General features: G+C 38.6%; 1 protein-coding gene across 1 annotated transcript in view; it reads left to right on the top strand.

The window, feature by feature from the left end:
- IQGAP2 (IQ motif containing GTPase activating protein 2) overlaps positions 1-18,059 on the top strand; it is a 264,782-nt gene that overhangs the window by 195,759 nt on the left and 50,964 nt on the right. The window contains exons 14-17 of the mRNA XM_023750558.1: positions 3,498-3,582; positions 8,992-9,159; positions 13,736-13,878; positions 15,697-15,867. Of these exons, the coding sequence (XP_023606326.1) occupies positions 3,498-3,582; positions 8,992-9,159; positions 13,736-13,878; positions 15,697-15,867 (567 nt within the window). The remainder of the gene's footprint in view (positions 1-3,497; positions 3,583-8,991; positions 9,160-13,735; positions 13,879-15,696; positions 15,868-18,059) is intronic.

Here is an 18,059-nt window from a genome sequence, read left to right as displayed (position 1 = left end):
GGAGGGGGGGTCAAAGTAAGGGGGTAAAACCACACTATTTGATTAAACACAAATCATAATACATTGAAATGCAGAGGACTCCCTTTATTCCATGGGTGTTGGTGAGCAGGTCTACAATAGGCTTTGATTTTTTTAAAATTGTCATGAAATATACATAATATAAAATTTACCATCTTAACCATTATTTAAGTGTTATCATATTAAATTGAACACCACTCAGTAGTCACATTGTTGTGTAACATAGAAGCTTTTATGAGTAGTTATATTCTGAAGGATATGACTTAATATTTAGAAACAATACTGCCTTATAACAGATTTTTTCTATAATTAACAAAACTTAAGGTTAAATGCTAAGCCAGGCAACCCAACAGCCTATTGCCTATAAAATGCAGCAAGAATCAGAAAAATGCAAATTTCACATGAAACATAAAGGCTTGAAGGATAAGCTAAGAAGGAATTGATCTGCGCAAACTTTTCACACCTTGATAAATTTCACCCCACCAAGTTTTGCAATCAAAAATCAGTCTTTACATATCTCTATATGATTTCAGAAGTATATACGCATTTCGTAGTAGAAATCCCCAAAGTGTGCTTTGTACAATTTTGCGTTCTCTATATATGTTACATAAAAGATCTTTTAACAAATAATAAATATTACCTCTGTGGAGGAGGAAAAAAAGTCTTTAAGATTGGCTGGTGTGGCTCAGTGGTTGAGTATTGACCCATGAACAAGAAGGTCATGGTTCGATTCCAAGTTAGGGCACATGCCCGGGTTGTGGGCTCAATACCCAGTTGGGGGCATGTGCAGGAGGCAGCCGATCAATGATTCTCTCTCATCATTGATGTTTCTCTCCCTCTCTCCCACTCCCTTCCTCTCTTTGAAATCAATTTTTTTTTAAATTTTTAAGTCAGTTTTTATAACATATGATAACACACACTGAGATAGAATGCTATTTTATTGTAGAAATAATAACCAAAAGGCCACAAAATATTGAGGAGAGAGTACTTTTTTTGTTTCAAATTTTCTAGGAGTCACCTAGGTTCAGGAATGTATGCAGATGGCCTAGTTTCTGTTCACTTGTCTTAATCTATTTGTAACTCATATGCTGAACCTGGCTGTTTAGCTGGAGGTGGAGCCATGGCCATCCTGTAAATATAATAATTCCAATCTTCTACAGAGCTATTAAAAAGAGGATGTTCCATTGGTAGGATTTGGTTTTCACTCTTGGTTTTGCATTTAACTCTAGCAACCTTTATTTCAAGAAGACATGATTTAAACTGTTGGCTTGAATTCATTTGATTTGCAAAGTCTCTCTTCTGTTTAGCTTTTAAAACAAATACCATCAGCTTTGAAGTGGGATTATAACTCCTTTTCATCTGGGTAAAAGTTTGTATGGTTTGTCTGTTACACTGATAAGTTATGAAGGAATTTGGTAAATACCCACACAAAAAACCTGAGACATACTTCAGTGAACTTGTATGGAGCTTTGTTTTTAGGCTGTACCTTATAGGTTCCCTTTGGTCTTAGAAACAGAAAAAAAAATAGCTCTTGTTCCCCTGTCTCTTTATTCCTCCTCTAGTCTTCAACTTGCCATCTTACTTCCTGTTTGAATCTTCCCCATTCATTCTGCCAAGAAATGGGAAATCTTACTAACAGCTGACGGTTCCCATATGGCAGATCCAGCTAGAGAGGATTGGGGAAGCAGGCGCCAGGCCTTCCTCGGCAGTCTCCGTTAGCCCAGATACTGCAGGATTGAAATAAAAGATTGTGTTTCATTTTCAGAACCCCTTCCACCTACATTATCTCATGTTAGTGTCTGAGAGAAGCAGGGTTGAAGCCTGCCCGAGGAGCTGGTGAATGTTATTTCTCCTTCCTGCTTCTCGCCATCTTGAGTCCTGATTGATGAAGCTGGTTCTCCACGGCTCTGATGAGCTGCCTTCTCTCCATCACAGCCTTGCTTCAGGATTTAGTGCATGACGCTCATTTCTACACATAGGCAATGTTCCCCCCCTTTTTTTAATGGAACATCTCATCCTTCGCCACAATATTTAATTTCTACTGATAAAATTTTACTTGCAATCTTAGACAAGTTTATAGAAAATACAGTTGCTATCTGGAAGTCCCAGTTAATAAGATGCCAGCACTAAATTTGTAGCAAGAGCATAAGAATCAACCTCCAAATTAAAAAATATTAAAGGTAATTCAATACCTTTTATTGCTGCTCTCACTTCCTTTCTGAGCAGTGGTTCTCAACCTTCCTAATGCCGAGACCCTTTAATACAGTTCCTCATGTGTGGTGACTCCCAACCATAAAATTATTTTTGTTGCTACTTCATAACTGTAATTTTGCTACTGTTATGAATTATAATGTAAATATCTGATATGCAGGATGTATTTTCATTGTTACAAATTGAACATAATTAAAGCATAGTGATTAATCACAAAAACAGTATGCAATTATATATTCAATATGTGTTTTCCGATGGTCTTAGGCAACCCCTGTGAAAGGGTTGTTCGACCCCCAAAGGGGTCGCTACCCACAGGTTGAGAACCGCTGTTTCTGAGGCTGTTCTTTACCTGGCCTTTTCTTCCCCTGTAACTCAACCCCCCCCCCCCCCTTACTATGTTAATCCCATCTTGGCTATTTCTAGATTGTGCTTCTACAGCTAATGCCCTCATCACATTGTATTATAATTATTTTTTTTGTATATCTGTCTCTTCTACTAAACCATCAGCTCCTTGAGGGCAACCACTGTTTTTGTTTGATTTTTTAATGTTTGTTTTATTTTTGTCTCTGTATCTGATAGATGGTATCATTGTATTTCCCTCAAATTTAAAATATCCCATGGCACTCTGGGCTGCCTTGGGAACCACAGTTACTGAGTGACTGGAGCAGAGAGTTTTTGGTGAGGGTAGCCAGAGAAGTCTTTTTTGGAGGGCGTGGCAGTTGGATTAAGGCCCAAACGATAAGAAAGAATCATAGCCAGTTTGCTGGGGTAGAATGTTGTGATCTGAAGGAGGCTGGTGTGAAGGTCTGGAATAGAGAGTAGAGGAGTGTGAGGTGAAGCCAGTTCATTGAATCCCCACAGTCCGTGGAAAGGGAGTTTGGTTTCCTCCCAACTTCAGGGGAAAGCCTTTGGAGGAGTTTAAGCCAAGGAGTGTTGTCATGAGATGTCCATTTTGAAGAGATGATCTGGTTCTCTGTAGAAGACCGCTGTGGTGGAGGGCAAACTTGAAAGCAGCAAAGCAAATAGGAGACCAGTGCAGCTGCTCAGTTTTGAGATGCTGGTGGACTGAACTAGAGGGGTGGCAGGGGAAGGGAGAAGTGGTTGTGTTGGGTCTACTTCATTAGTAGCTTGTAGAGTGTACTGGCAGAACTTGGTAGCTGCTGAATAAGAGCTTATGGAAATTTAAATAAACTGGTTCCTTAAAAGCATTTACTCTGTTTCATCATTATTCACTATGTTTTTCTTTTATTCTATGTCAATATTCCCAGGACCCTGCTTCTAAAATTCTTTGGCTGGATGAGATACAACACGCAGTCTATGAGGCCAACAGGGACAAGGACAAAGCAAAACAATGTAAGCCCTCACCTCCTTTTGCTGGCCCATCTTGCCTTGCTTGTATCTGCTTATGCTTCTGAATTTTTATTTTTATTCATAATTTTTTAATGCATAAGTTTTAATTTCTGAAAAGGTTGGACTTCTACCAGTTTGAGTTCTTGAATACATATGTATACAACAATAGGATTCATTAGTTGCACTGTTTTCAATGACTTAGGTGCTCTTTCCAGCAAAATCTGAGAATGTAACCAAACAAAACCCAGAGAGCAGTTTCTAAATTTTCAAATTTATAGTTCAGTCAAGTCCTTTTTTATCTTAATCTTAAAAAACTAGCCCATTTTTGCTCAATAAATGTAAATGTTCGTCCTCCCTTCTAGGCCTTTCATTGTATTAGTCAGGGTTTTCCAGAGAAAGAACTACTCTGGAATAAACCAACTACAAAGATAGATAGATAGATAGATAGATAGATAGATAGATAGATAGATAGATAGATAGATGGCTCTGTTTCTCTGAAAAGTGTATTGTATGTACCATCTATCTATACTGCACATACATATATGGAGAGAGAAAGGGAGATTTCTTTTTAGGAACTGGCTCATGCAATTATGGAGAGGCCGGCAGAAGCTGGGTGGCAGCACTTAATCACCCAAAGACAAATGGATGTAATTTATAATGAACAGCAGAGTGAACGCAGTAATCAGAACACTCTAACTCACAGAGACCTGTGGAATTGGCTGTTTGAACATGGTGCTCCTAGAATGAAATAGACAGCCTACTAAATTCTTACTTGTCTAAGCGGAAGAAGAGTTCTAGGTCAAGTGAATAGAAGTATAACTTGGATGATAAAAACAGGAAGTCATGGCCCCTTAATCGGTTTATAGACCCAGAACTCCCTGAGGAAAGGGAAGGCGGGGTCCTCCTGAGGAAGAACTCTGTTACACTAACACATTCTTATCCTGTTCATCTTTCTCCCAGGCTTTCCCCAAAGAGATCTATGGCCTTTTATCATGTGGTTGTGCTGGGAGAAAAAACATAATCAGACTTTTCAGGGGATTACTGAATCCTGAAGTGACACTAATTCCAGGAGACCTAAAATGTCATTGTGATCAGAGTAGTGGCTTATGGAGGCCAGCTGATCAATGAGTTTCAGCTCAGGTCCGTCTCTCAGGGCCCAGTGGGTCCTCAAACCCATCCTGGGATTTCTTCCCCAAGTCCAGATGTATAACTGGAATGGACATACTCAGCAACTGGCAGAATCCCCACATTGGCTCAAATGAGAACAATTTTTTTATGCTATGCCTCTGTTTCATGGAGGAATAGGATGAAAATTCACATGGCAATCTAAAATAGCTTCAAGATTGATATACTAACACTCTACATATATGAACAGCCTACATAAAATAAGATTCCTAAAAGGCTCGTTCATTGAGCTGTCCATTCATGGCATAGCTAGAATGTATCCTGAGTTATCAGGTCATAGATTGCTATTGAGATGCCTTACTCTTGCTCCAGAGATAGGCTTTTAAACTTTGGAAGCATCAGTGAGGAACATCTGGTTTTTATTTCCTTAGCCAGGAAAAATATGTGTATTTCCCCAACCTGAACTTTTATAGCCTTAGGATCTTTGAAGTCTTTTTATTCAAGCACTGTAATTGTTAAGAAAAAGAAAACAAAATTGAGATGTGTACATAAATGATTTAAATATAAAACTGAAAGCAATGTAGTTTGAAGAAAGACTTTCAAGAAATTGGATTATAATACAGGTACTCAAGTAGCCTAGAATTTTTCTCTTTTATTCCTTTTATTCTGTGTTCTTCTTACATTTGGCCTGCAAATGTTGATTCTGTTTTTCACATGAGACTCGAGTTTCTATTTATTGACTATGAAAGTAAGAGGTTTCCTCAGATGTATGGTTTTGTACTCTGCACTTGCACATTTAAAATCCTACCTTCTATCTCGGTCCCGTCCCTCAAAGTAGTTGATATAGTTTCTTCTGTGTTATATGACAACAAAGAGATGTTCTGAAGATAAAACTGCTGTCTATTCTGACACTGAGATGAGAATTTTCCAGTTTCTTAACAGGAATTTAATCTTACTTTTAAAAGCATTTTTTCAGCCTTTGTATGAAGACTTGAAACAGATTCTGGTCACATGTTATAAGCATCAACCCCACTCCCAGATAATTTGATCAAAGAAAATGTGTTGGCTTATATACTTTGCCACGGGCAAGATCTAAAAGGGCAGAGGAACTCAAGTCTCCTTCATTTTGGCCCAGTGTTCATGTTCACTGAGCACCTTCCTTTCTTAAAGTAGGTTTCTCTACTTTTGACTACCTTTTCCATTGCACCCTAAGGAATCTTTCTAGACATTGGTTTCTCTAATTGGACCTCACCATGAAATTTTTTTTCTCACCATGAAATGGTAATACCACAGATACATTGTATATATGTTTATATGCCATATGTAGATCTGTGCTTTATACATAAAAATATTTTTTTTACCTTCTTCCCCTAAGAACCAGTATTTGTTCTACTGGGTGTTATATCACTTCTCTTTTGAGAAAGGCTGCTGGTATATGGCATAAGATGTAAAGCAAACATGTTTTTGGATTTCTTACATGATTCGTGGGAGGTTTCTGAATTGTTTCTTGGTAGAAATATGCCTGACGTAATGGAGATCCTTTACCTGACATCCTTAGCTATCTGGAATTTAACCACAACCCACAGATTAAGCCAAAAGGCAATCAGAATAGATATCAAGAAGCCTGTGTCCTGGAACTGATTTACTCTACTCATTGGGGACCTCTTGGACACACACTTTGAGCCTGTTTATTCTTATCTCAGACATAATGCTGATATGCTTGGTTGTTTCTCTTCCCACCTCCAAGCACATCAGAAGCCATGAATTAATTACCAAACAGTTAAGTATTGGAGCTGCCCTCTGCAGGCACACAACAGTGAGAAGTGATAGCTGACAGTGACGATAAGGGAAAAACTAAAAAGCATGGGAATTTGAGGCCATTTGGTGCAGGAGCAAAGAAGCCCAGATACCTCTGTAGTGCTTGAAAGTATCCCTCCCTGTATTATAGTACCATACAATTGTAATGACATGAGGGACTCTTCTGGCAGCTCTCAGCAAACATTAAGCACCTTTTGTGTACCAGAGACTGTGGGTAAAATGATGAGCCGTGTAGAGACTGTTCTGTTAGGGTTGTCTCCAGGGCTTTAGATTTTCATGGAAAATGGTTCTGTTAAGATTAAAAGTAAGCTTCAGTTAGCTGGAAAGTTAAACTATGGACCTACTCCTTGAACATAAATACTCAATAATAAAGCGCATTACTATATGCAAGAAATGTATGACTTTAACACCCATCTTTCAAGGAAAACAGCATGTTACTAGGTTGGATGAAACTATCAGATGTAATTCATGTAACAATTCTTTGACATTTACTTGTTCTGTCTGCTGCTCTTAGACCACAAACTTCTCAGACACTAGTACTGCATTTTTCTCATCCTACAAAGACTTGCTAGAGGAGAGGAGAGGGGGGCAGCTCCCCCATTCCTGTTAACTCCAGCACAGGAACATATTGCTATACCTTTTGTTCGGCAACAGTTGGAGTCTGCCACAGAAGGTCTCCTTAATTTTTTCCATGCTCCTCCAGATTTCCATGATTTTGACTCCAGGCTGCTACAAGTCAAACTCTGTTTTTCTTGCCCTGTCAGCCTTTTTAGTTCTATGCACATGTGTACATAATTTGATAACAGTATACCATTTAGCATTTGTATGGTAGAGCTTGATGTGTGTGTGTTTTAAAAAATAAAAGAAAACATCTCTCTCTCTTCTCTTTTCATCAAGATCATTTTTCATCTAAAAGTATTTTAAATCGGTTTCTTCCATTTGTAGAAGAAATGTTCTACATTTCGAACTCACTGCATTTACAGGTTGTGAAAATAATAGTCCATTTGGTGCAGCCAGAATATTTAATCTTTATTGTTGAAAGTATTACAGATGTCCCCTTTGTTTGTTTTTCCCATTGATCCCCTCCACTCCACATCCGCCCCTCCCAAGCCTTCATCACTCTATAGTCTGTGTTCATGGGTTATTCATACATGCAAGTTCCCAAGTTAATTACTCCCCACCTTCCCTCTGAAATTCATCAGTTTGTTCCATACTTCTATGTCTCTGGACCTATTTTGTTCATCAGTTTATTTTGTTCATTAGATTCCACATATGAGTGAGAGCATGTGATACTTATCTTTCTCTTATTGGCTTATTTGGCTTAGCATACAGAATATTCTTATCTGGAACTAAAGTGGATAATAAAGAATCTACCATGTTGCTCTGGCCGGATAGGTCAATAACTATCCAGCCAGAGCAACATGGTAAATTCATTGTCCTAACACCAAGGTTGTGGGTTTGATCTCTGGTCAGGGCACATAGAAGAAGCAACCAATGAATTCATCAATAAGTGGAGCAACAAATCAATGTTTCTCTCTCCCTTCTTCTCTCTCCATTTATCTCTCTATATAAAATCAATACATTTAAAAAAAATTTAAGAATTCACCATGCCAATTTTCTTCAGGCAACCCAGAGTTCAGTGTGGTTTTATTTAAGGAAGAGGCAGAAATTTGAAATGTGATAAAATGCTTGATAGGTCTAAATTGGTTTCAGAATTAAGTTTCTAGACTCCATTGCATATATTCACTAGCTGTGCCTGTTGCCGCTCTAGAACATTTTTTTTTTTTTTGGTTGCTAATGACAATCTTGGAAGTATACTTGCACTATACAGAAGAATATCAGAATTTCCAAAGCTTAAATTGAATTTTACTTGCTCTGAAATAAATAAATGTCTTCATAAAGCTAGTTCTCAAATACCAATTAATGACATGTGTCTATTGTTATGCATTAACCCAATTTCAAAGATTATCACAGTGAACAAAATGAGGGCCTTGCTACTACACACGAGTAACCAGGAGATGCTGTGATTTTTAATAAATCATGCTTCTATGGGATCTTTTTTTTTTTTTTTAATCTTCACCTAGGACATGTTCATTGATTTTCAGAGAGAAGGGAAGGGAAAGAGAGAAATAATTGATGTGAGGGAGAAACATTGATCAGTTGCCTCCCACACGGGGATCAAACCCGCAACTCAGGTATGTGCCCTGATGGGGAATCGAACCATGACCTCCTGGTTCATAGGTTGATGCTCTACCACTGAGCCATGCCAGCCGGGCCGGGATCTTACTCTCACAGCCTAGACTGGTGGGTGAATTGGTGACTGTCTCTTGGCTTTATGTGGTTCATACTCTCAAAGGGTAATAAGGTTTGATACCAGTGTATTCCTAAAAAGTTGAATTATAGCTTTACATGCCTGCAGGGTAAATAGAAGATAAACTTTAACAGAAACACTTTTTTATTATTATCCAGGGGTTACACTGGTCGTTGATGTTAATCAGTGTTTGGAGAAAGAAAAGAAAAGTGATATTTTGTCTGTTTTGAAGTCTTCTATTGGTAACACAAATGATGTAATCCCCGAATGTGCTGACAGCTACTATGATGCCCTTACGAAGGCAAAAGAGCAAAAATCGAAAAGTGGTAAGCATTTTTGTCATTTAGCACAAGCTGAATATCATCTTGATTATGACAGTTTCTGTGGTATTGTATTTTCTTAATTTTAAGACAAATATTGCTTTCAAACTGACATTTCTAAAATGATTTTTATCATCTATGGCAAAGGGAATTATTTAGATGTTTCTTTTCCTTTTTGTGTTTTAGAAAGCTGTGATTAACTTGGTGGCTATACATGGTGGCATCATAGACTTGAGAAAGTACAGTATTCAAGGAGACTTTATGTAGGTCTCGCTTGTTGATTCATTCCTCCAGTGGTAAAAACTGATGTTTTGCACTAATGTTTCTCTCTATCCTTTTTGACACAAGTGATAGATGATTGCACAATATTTAGTAGGGGTAAAGAGTAATTTTGAAAATATGGAATAAAGCGCAGTGAATTGGTCTCTAAGGGATTAGATCAATAACCTTGGCAGATATTTATGCCTGTTCAAGCCAATGGCAGATCATGAAATGTTAGCTCTGGAAAGTATTTTTGAGAGCATGAGTTTAATATTCAGATTTAGGAACTCATATTCATGACATCTTGGACAGAAGGAGAAAATGACAAAACCAAGGAGATAAATTTTGGAGAGTTAATCTGTCATTTCTTTAGTAGCTTTTTACTGAGCACCTCTGTATCCAGGATCCAGGTAACTCCTGGCTGTAGCTGGTGTTTATTTGCACCACAGCTTATAGGTCAGGTATATAGTACTTTTCACCTTTAGGAAACCACTGTGGAACTTGAGGGGAAAACATGTTTTGTTTGTTTTTTTGTTTTTAATATATTTTATTGATTTTTTAAAGAGAGTAAGGGAGAGGGATGGAGAGTTAGAAACATCGATGAGAGAGAAACATCGATCAGCTGCCTCCTGCACACCCCCAACTGGGGATGTGCCCGCAACCAAGGTACATGCCCTTGACCAGAATCGAACCTGGGACCTTTCAGTCCGCAGGCCGACACTCTATCCACTGAGCCAAACCAGTTAGGGCGGGAAAACATGTTTTTAGTTCAACTGAAAGTCTGTTCAGTAGTATCCTATGTACTTACTTTATTATTTTAAGGTTCAAGATTGAAGACTTTAATTTTATTTTTTTCTATCATGTATGTTTTCTCTCTCCTTTTTAAATTAATTTTTTTAAATTTCTCTTTATTGTTGAAAGTATTACAGATATCCTCCTTTTTTTATCCATTGACCTCCCCTTTACCCCGCACCCACCTCAGGCCTACCACACTATTGTCTGTGTCCATGGGTTATGCTTATATTCATATAAGTTCTTTGCTTAATCTTTTCCCGCCCCCCACCCCTTCCCTTTGAGATTCATCTGTCTTTTGCATGCTTTTATGTCTCTGGATCTATTCTGTTCATCGGTTTATTTTGTTCATTAGTGTACTTTTTAAAGTTTGATATTTTTCCAGTTGCAGATTAGACCCTCCAATTCAGCAAATTTCCTATTAATGAGATATGAGGAAGGCTATTGGCTACTCTCGTAGCATCTAGTCACTTTTGAGCCCCTCTCTTCCTTTCACATCTCTGCATCAGGAGTTACCGTAGTGTCCCCTACCTTATCCTCCATGGGAAAGAACTGCACAACATTGTTAATTCAGGGGTTGAGTTCCTAGAAATGACCTATCATAATTTCAATCCATCCTGGCCCCAAATCAGTTTATCCTCTCTCCCTTAAACTTGCCTCTTTCTCTTCCTATTGCTGTGTTTTGGTGAATGGAGTCAGAATATCCCACGGTATCCAGTTCAAAAACCTCGGATTCATTTTTTTCCCCAAAACAATTTTAAAAAGTTCTGAAGACTTTGTTAGGGATTGCGTTAAACCTGTAAATCAGTTTGAGGAGTATTACCATCTTAACAATACTAAGTCTTCTGATCCAGGTACATGCAATGTCTCTTCTTTACATTAGGTCTTCTTTAAGTCTTTCAACAATGTTTTGTAGTTTTCAGTGTTGTATAAGGCTTGCATTTCTTTTGTTAAATTTATTCCTATCCCTATATATTTAATTATGTTGATGCTATTATAAATGTTTTTCTTAATTTCATTTTGGAGTTGCTTACTACTACTATATAGAAATACAATGATTTTTTTATTGCGATATAATTTACATACTATAAAATTCAGTTTTAAGGTGTGCACTTCAGAGGCTTTTATATTCATAAACTTGTATAGCCAACACCACTAGTTAATTCCAGAACATTTTCATTACAGTAAACCCCCCCCCCCTCATGTCTATTATGTCTATTAGCCATTGATCCCCACCCTTCAGCCCCAGACAATCACTAGTCTACTTTTTATCTCTATGGTTTTGCTTGTTCTGGACATTTTATATAAATGGAATCATACTGTGTCTGGTTTCTTTCACTTATCATACTGTTTTCAAAGCTTATCCATGTTGTAACATATATCAGTTCTTCATTCCTTTTTGTGGCTGATAATATTCCATTGTATAGGATATGCAACATTTTGTTTATCCATTCATCGATGAATGGAATTTGGATTTTTCACCTCCCACTTTTGGCTATTCTGAAGAATGCTTCTGAGAACATTGGTGTACACAGTTTTACATGGACACATTTTCATACAGTTGATTTTTGTATTTTGATCTTACACAACCTTGCTGAACTCATTTATTCTAATAATTTTTTAGTGGATTCCTTGGCCACCACCTGTCTGTAAATCAAGTTTTCCCGGAACCCAGCCACCCTCATTGCTTTCTGTATTTTCTATGGCAGCTCTTATGCTGCAGTGGCAGGGTTGGCCAGTATCAGAGACCTAGAACCCACAAAGCTGAAAATATTTACTCTCTGGCCCTGTATAGGAAAAGTTTTCCAACTCCTGTTCTAGAAGGACGAGGAGACACTTTCTAGGCAATTGAAGACTGACTTTCAACACCAGATAAACCTATGAACATTGTTTGGATCTGGGGTGATCAGGGTGATTCTTAATCTCTTTCACCTCTGGTTCTAGGATGTATGTTCTTTCCCAAACTGAAGTGACCACTCCTAAGTGGAACACCGAGCCTTATAACTCAGTTTAGCTCTTATATAGAAGTATAATTTTGGTCTAGAAGGCATCTAGAAAGTATACTTCCTTTTAGATTGCTGCCACCTCTTAACTAACTGGAATCTTTCTTTTTTATGGTTTTCTCCAAGGTTCATAATTAGTCTTTTCTCTTAGTAACAAGCCAACTACATTTCTTAGGAAAAATACTTGGACCATGGACTGGAGACACCCTCTTCTGCCTCTTCTCTGACTGTAAATTCAAACTTAATTTGAAAATGATAACAATTCTCTTTTCCTATTATCCACTGAGACCATCCCAACCCAAATCAAGTCTTCTAATGCCAACTAAGGCCTTTTTTACTTCTCACTTCTTATGCAAATAAGAGAATATATCTGGGTGTGTTCGTTTGTTTTTACCACTTTCACTCCTTCTTTCCTTCTCAATGAGAGAGTTGCCTTGAAAAGCATTTGTGGATCTGACAGCTACTGGTAATTGAAAAAATAATTACTTGTGATCATCCTAATTTGACTGTACAATATGTTTTTGAGGACACCAGTACTTCTAAACAGACAACAGCTGTCTGACTGTCCATTTGAAAAGAGACACGTCTCTCTTGCTGAGTATTGACACATAGAACAGTTAAGGGTCACTTAGAACAGTTGAGGGCCACTGAAAGCCAAATTAAGAATCAACACATAATAAAGGGCCTTAACGTTACCTCTGCTTAGTCTAATGTTCACTTGGCCGCAGTTGGTTTAGCTTGGTCTAGGTCAGAGATTTTTTATTTTTATTGTTGTTTTTAGCTCTCTGGTCTGGGACAGGAAGCATGACCTTTCATTAAAATAAACAGATTTCTAAATAGAAAGGGTAGCCCATGGATTGGTGAAGAGGAGATATCCTTCTTGACCAAGTTAAGCCATGACTGCCATAGCTTTTTTCCTAGTACACTCCTACCCCCAAGTTAAGTTCTTCCAACATTTTTCCCTTGTTTTGTGTGGTTGTATAGAGCAAAGCGAGTCAGAGGAACCAGAATTTTCCTTCTCCCTGCTTAGTGACTTTCCATATGCCATTGTGTACCTTGGATGAGTTGTCAGCAAAGATGAGTCACTGCTGCTTTGGTTTAATGCAGATCACTGGCCTTCTTCAATAATGGGCCAGTCACTTCTCAAAAGTTGTGGGAGGCTTTCTTGCTCATGGGCCTCCTCTGTCTGCTGTGATGCTGTTCACATTTACCTGAGATGCATTCCTGGTTCGCTTATCCTTCTTGTTGGCCATTTGTGACTCCCACCATCCTCATGAAAAGCTTGGGATCCAAATCTGACATTAGACATCAGTCTTTCCTTCATCTTGGCTTAGCAGAGAGCTGCTACTAAAGCACATAACGACTCATCGTTTTAGTGAGTCGTTTCTAATGGTTTTAACTTTGACTCTCTGAATGCTTGATGGAAAGCATCTTCATTAGGTTACATTACACATTGAAGAAACAACATTAAAAAGCTGACGGTGTTCCGTGTTCCTCTCTAGAATGTAACACACTTTTTCCTTTAGTGTCTACTGAAGGTCCATGGCTCAAACTTACCCTGCAGGAGAAATATGATTACTACTACAATGTCGACTCAAAAGAGAGTTCCTGGGTCACTCCGAAACCTTGCTTGTGTAAAGAATCATGGCTCATGGAAAAAGAAATTAAGGTAGGATGTTATTGTTTGATGTAAAACTAGACTGTATAAAGATAAGTGTGATTTGTATTTCTATTTTTTAATCATGGACGTGGTGGGAGGAACTAATTGATTTATTTGAAGGCTGGATGTAGAGCAAAGTCTTTGTGAACTACAGGTGGAAGTGGCAGCGTGGTTAATAACTTTAAGAATTTTTTCCATGTTGGCATAACACCATCAAGCAAAGCATTCGTGGCTTATAATCAATCAATCTTCACGTGCTCCTTGACATGAACGTTCAATTAGGGATAATTCCTTGGTTGTCAGTGTTCAAATGTCATTTCTTTCCCCCTCTCAGCCTACAACACAGCTATGTAAGATCCTTTAAAAAGTGAGTGATGGTTCCTGGAGGGAAATACTCTTGAAGGAATGTTCACCAAGATTACTTTGGACTTGAGAACAAAAGCTGTACCTAAAAGATGTGAAAATTGCTGGTTTGAGCCAGGCATTGTAATATATTTAAAGAGAAAAATACTGAGAATAATTGAGCTCCATTTTGAAAACATAAGTAGATCTCACAAATGTAGAGCTTACAGAATTGTTCAAAGTCACAGCACCAAAGATATAGCAGTACTATGGACAGGATCACCAGTACTGTATTTACTAAAACTCAGAGAAGACTGTGGCCTGAGGCCACCAGAAATCCTGACTGACAAGAAGATAGTGAAGAACATAGTTTATTAACTGATTTCAAATGTTCAAAGTTCCCCACAATTTACAGGAAAATGGCATTGTGGCAGTGAATTACTAGTGCTACTTTGTTGGGGGGGGAAATAAATTGTGGGCAATATTTAAAATCCATATGCTATAAATGAGAAGATGTATCGAACTGTGAAGAAGCAGCATCGAAGGGTTAAAATTCAGAGCTGAAAACTGGACATGTGGCATCCAGAGACACCCTGGGCTTACCTTTGTGAAACTGAGCATCAGTCTGTTAGGATTATTAAAAAATGAGGGCCTACACCATACATTTTATTTCTTCTACACAATCTAGAATTACTCATTTTATTCAATCAGTGTGCATATATGTCTTCCCTTAAAGGTATTTCTGCATCTTTTATATGATTTCACTTTCAATTATTTTAAATTAAGCACCCATTGATTTCAATCACACTGAATAAGAGGCATCAGCCATAGAAGTGAGTCCAGTCTCTGCTTGCGTCTCTCAGAGAACATAAAAGTACAGCCAGTCACAGTCCACATAAAGACTTCTCATCTTCCTCCTTCTTCCTTTTTTCTCATTCATCTAGGTTTTTCCTATCTGCCCATATGGGGCTTGTTTTTCCTTCTGACACCCAGTCTTTTATTTTCCCTCAAATTTGAGATTTCCTCAAGTCATTGCAAGGGTCTGTCTTCTCTGTCCTGGTGGAGAAAGGCAGCAGAGAAACCTACGGACCTCATGGGCACTGCAGTCCTTTCCTTGGCAGCTTGAGGGAGAGAGGAGAGGTGCATGTGCTTACTGTAACCTTCCTTGTCCCTTTTCTACTCTGTGGAGCTCAGCCTCACACCTAGCAAGGGCCAGCGTCATCGGTACCTCTCCACCTCCGAATCCTGCGATCATTCAACCACGTTCTCATGCCAACTCAACACAACATTTAGAGGATTCCAAAATCATGTTGCTAGAAGGAAGCTAAGCCAGCTCATCCCTTGGCTCTGGTCTGATCTGTTTGTAAACCAAGCCAGAAAGAGCTATCCATATCATTTTCTGAAACATAAAATTTCCAGCAGCTGTTCTGTATGCTGCTTTCACTTGATGTGTGAGGAGTAACCATAAGAAATGTCTCTTGCCAGGACATTGTTGAGGAAGTCACAACAGGTTACATTCGTGAGAAGATGTGGTCTGCTCCCGAGGATTTCCTCCTTCGCCTTCAACACACACGCTCAGGAGCCCTCCTTAGGAAAGAGTTTGAAGCTAGGAAATCATTTTTGTATGAACAAGAAGAGCATGTGGTCAAAATACAGGTATGTGACTCACAGCAAACTGTTCTGTCCCCTGAGAAATGTTTTCTTTGATAATAGGACAATCGACTGCCAGCATTCTAATAAACAAATCTGACTTCAGATTTTTTTCCTTAATCAGTGCCCCCAAGGCTGCTTTCTGAAGGCTCCAGGATGGGAAGGATGTTGAATGACTTCTCACCTGTGGTTTTCGAGAGAGTATTCGGGGGCACCGTGGATCCCACAGGTCCACCTGCCACCAACCTAGTCAGAGCCAGAGCAAACCTCAGATCAGATTTGAAATCCTGTTTCTCTTAACAGCTGGATCTCCTTGTGTCACCTACTTTGCTGTCTCAGTTTCCTGATGAATTGGTTTTTTTAGTGGTTAGTGGATGTTGAGTGGCATCTGAAAAAAACAGAAGAACTAATGAAATAGATTTAGCATCTCCACGTGTGCCCTCTCCCTTATATAATCTGTCTTTCTTCCTGTAGGTCTGCAGGAAAATCCTTAGTCCAACCTGTTTGTTGTGAGTTGTTCTTACCCTTGCATGACTTGTCGGGACTTGCTGGTTGGCCAGAGAGGACCTTGCAGATGTAGATGTTTCTCCTCTGTATCCCCTACACCTTCTGCCAGCCACCATGCTGGCTTCCAAAAGGCTGTGTGCTTGTCCTTTTTGTTGCATCCAAAGTGATACTGTTATTGATGGGCAGAGTTTGATGAATTTTTGCTTTGGCCAATAACTATGACATTTCCTAACTTGAAAGTTTTTCTGTTGAGCTTCTTTTGTGTGACCATTGGTGTACTCATCTGCTTCCCCCACCTAACTATAATATCGTTCAGGACAGAAAATGAGTCTTTAAAACTTGTATTCTAGTGTCTTGCATATGATAGGTGCTCGAATGTGTGAATTTGTAAGAGCATAAGATATCAGAAGGCAGAAATGATTAATTTTTTAAAAGCAATTTCTCCTATAAACCTGATACTCCAAAGGAGTTTTCTTATTTTTCAATACGTTTTTCAGTTTTTCCTTCTTTAAACAAATGGCAGGCAAAACACATAGGAAGTGAACAAAAGCATAAAAAGAGAATCATCTACACTGATGCTAAGGCTCTACTTTCATACAAAATTCAGAGTGTCGGCTGATGTGACACAATTTGGACCAGCCCTAAGCTCTCCAGTCTTGGGGCATGAAGCAGTGTTGCAGTTGGAAGAGATTCTGAGGAGCCCGCCATATAAAATCCATCTGATATTAGGACTCAGGGCTAAAGTCATGAGAGGGCTGGGGAAGGACAGAAACAATTATTGGGAGCCTTTTTCCTCCACCTCAGCTGAGGCAGCAGAATTGAAGAAGCCAGCGAACTGTGCCCTGCCATGCCCTTTCTTCACTCCTCTGACAGTTTTCTAACAAGGAAGGGATGAGGTCTAAAGGCAAGCTATAGACTGGAGATGAATGTGTAGTCAACAGAAACCTGCTAACCCACAAAACCAAAGGACCATGAACCACAGGGGATCATGCTAATCTCATTTCTTGCCAAAGTGGCTGATTGACCCTGAATTAGGGGAAATGATCTGAATGAAATCTAAAGACTTCCCTCCACAGAGCAGCTCAACATTGCCAGCTGGCTGAATCAGCCCCAGACGCAGTAGTCTTAACAAATTCAGAGAGGAAGCTCCCAGGCTGAGGAAAGGACACTCCAGCTCCACCACCCTCCCACCTTCAGTCTCCTCCCAAGAAACTGAATAGTGGTACAGAGAATACATATCATCAGTAGCTAATCTTTATCTCAAGTGCTTATGGAACACATCAGGAGGTGTCCAAGTAAACATGTAAAGTCAAGAAGAATCTATATAGCCATTTTGGGGTTTTTTTCTTCTTTTGTTTTTTAAATAATGGACATTTTTGTCTCATTCTGATTTTAAAGGGAATAGCTCTTTCATTTCACCATTAAAGATAATATTATAATTTTTGTGAGATAGTATTTTTCTGAAGATTAAGTTAAGGTTAAGAGTATCCATTTATTTTTAGTTTGTTTAATTTCTATTTAAATTGAAAAGGGGATATGAATTGTATCAAAAGTGTTTTACACCTATTGAGATTATTTGTTTTTTATTTTAATTGATCAATTCATGGCTAGGGTTTTTATTTATAAATCTTTGTGCAAACACAGCTTTGTGTATGTGTTTTCAAACACATTCCTACTTGCGTTATATGTGT

Source organism: Myotis lucifugus, unplaced genomic scaffold (assembly GCF_000147115.1).
Source record: "Myotis lucifugus unplaced genomic scaffold, Myoluc2.0 scaffold_0, whole genome shotgun sequence".
Taxonomy (NCBI): Eukaryota; Metazoa; Chordata; class Mammalia; order Chiroptera; family Vespertilionidae; genus Myotis; species Myotis lucifugus.
This window is presented reverse-complemented; position numbering and strand designations above follow the sequence as displayed.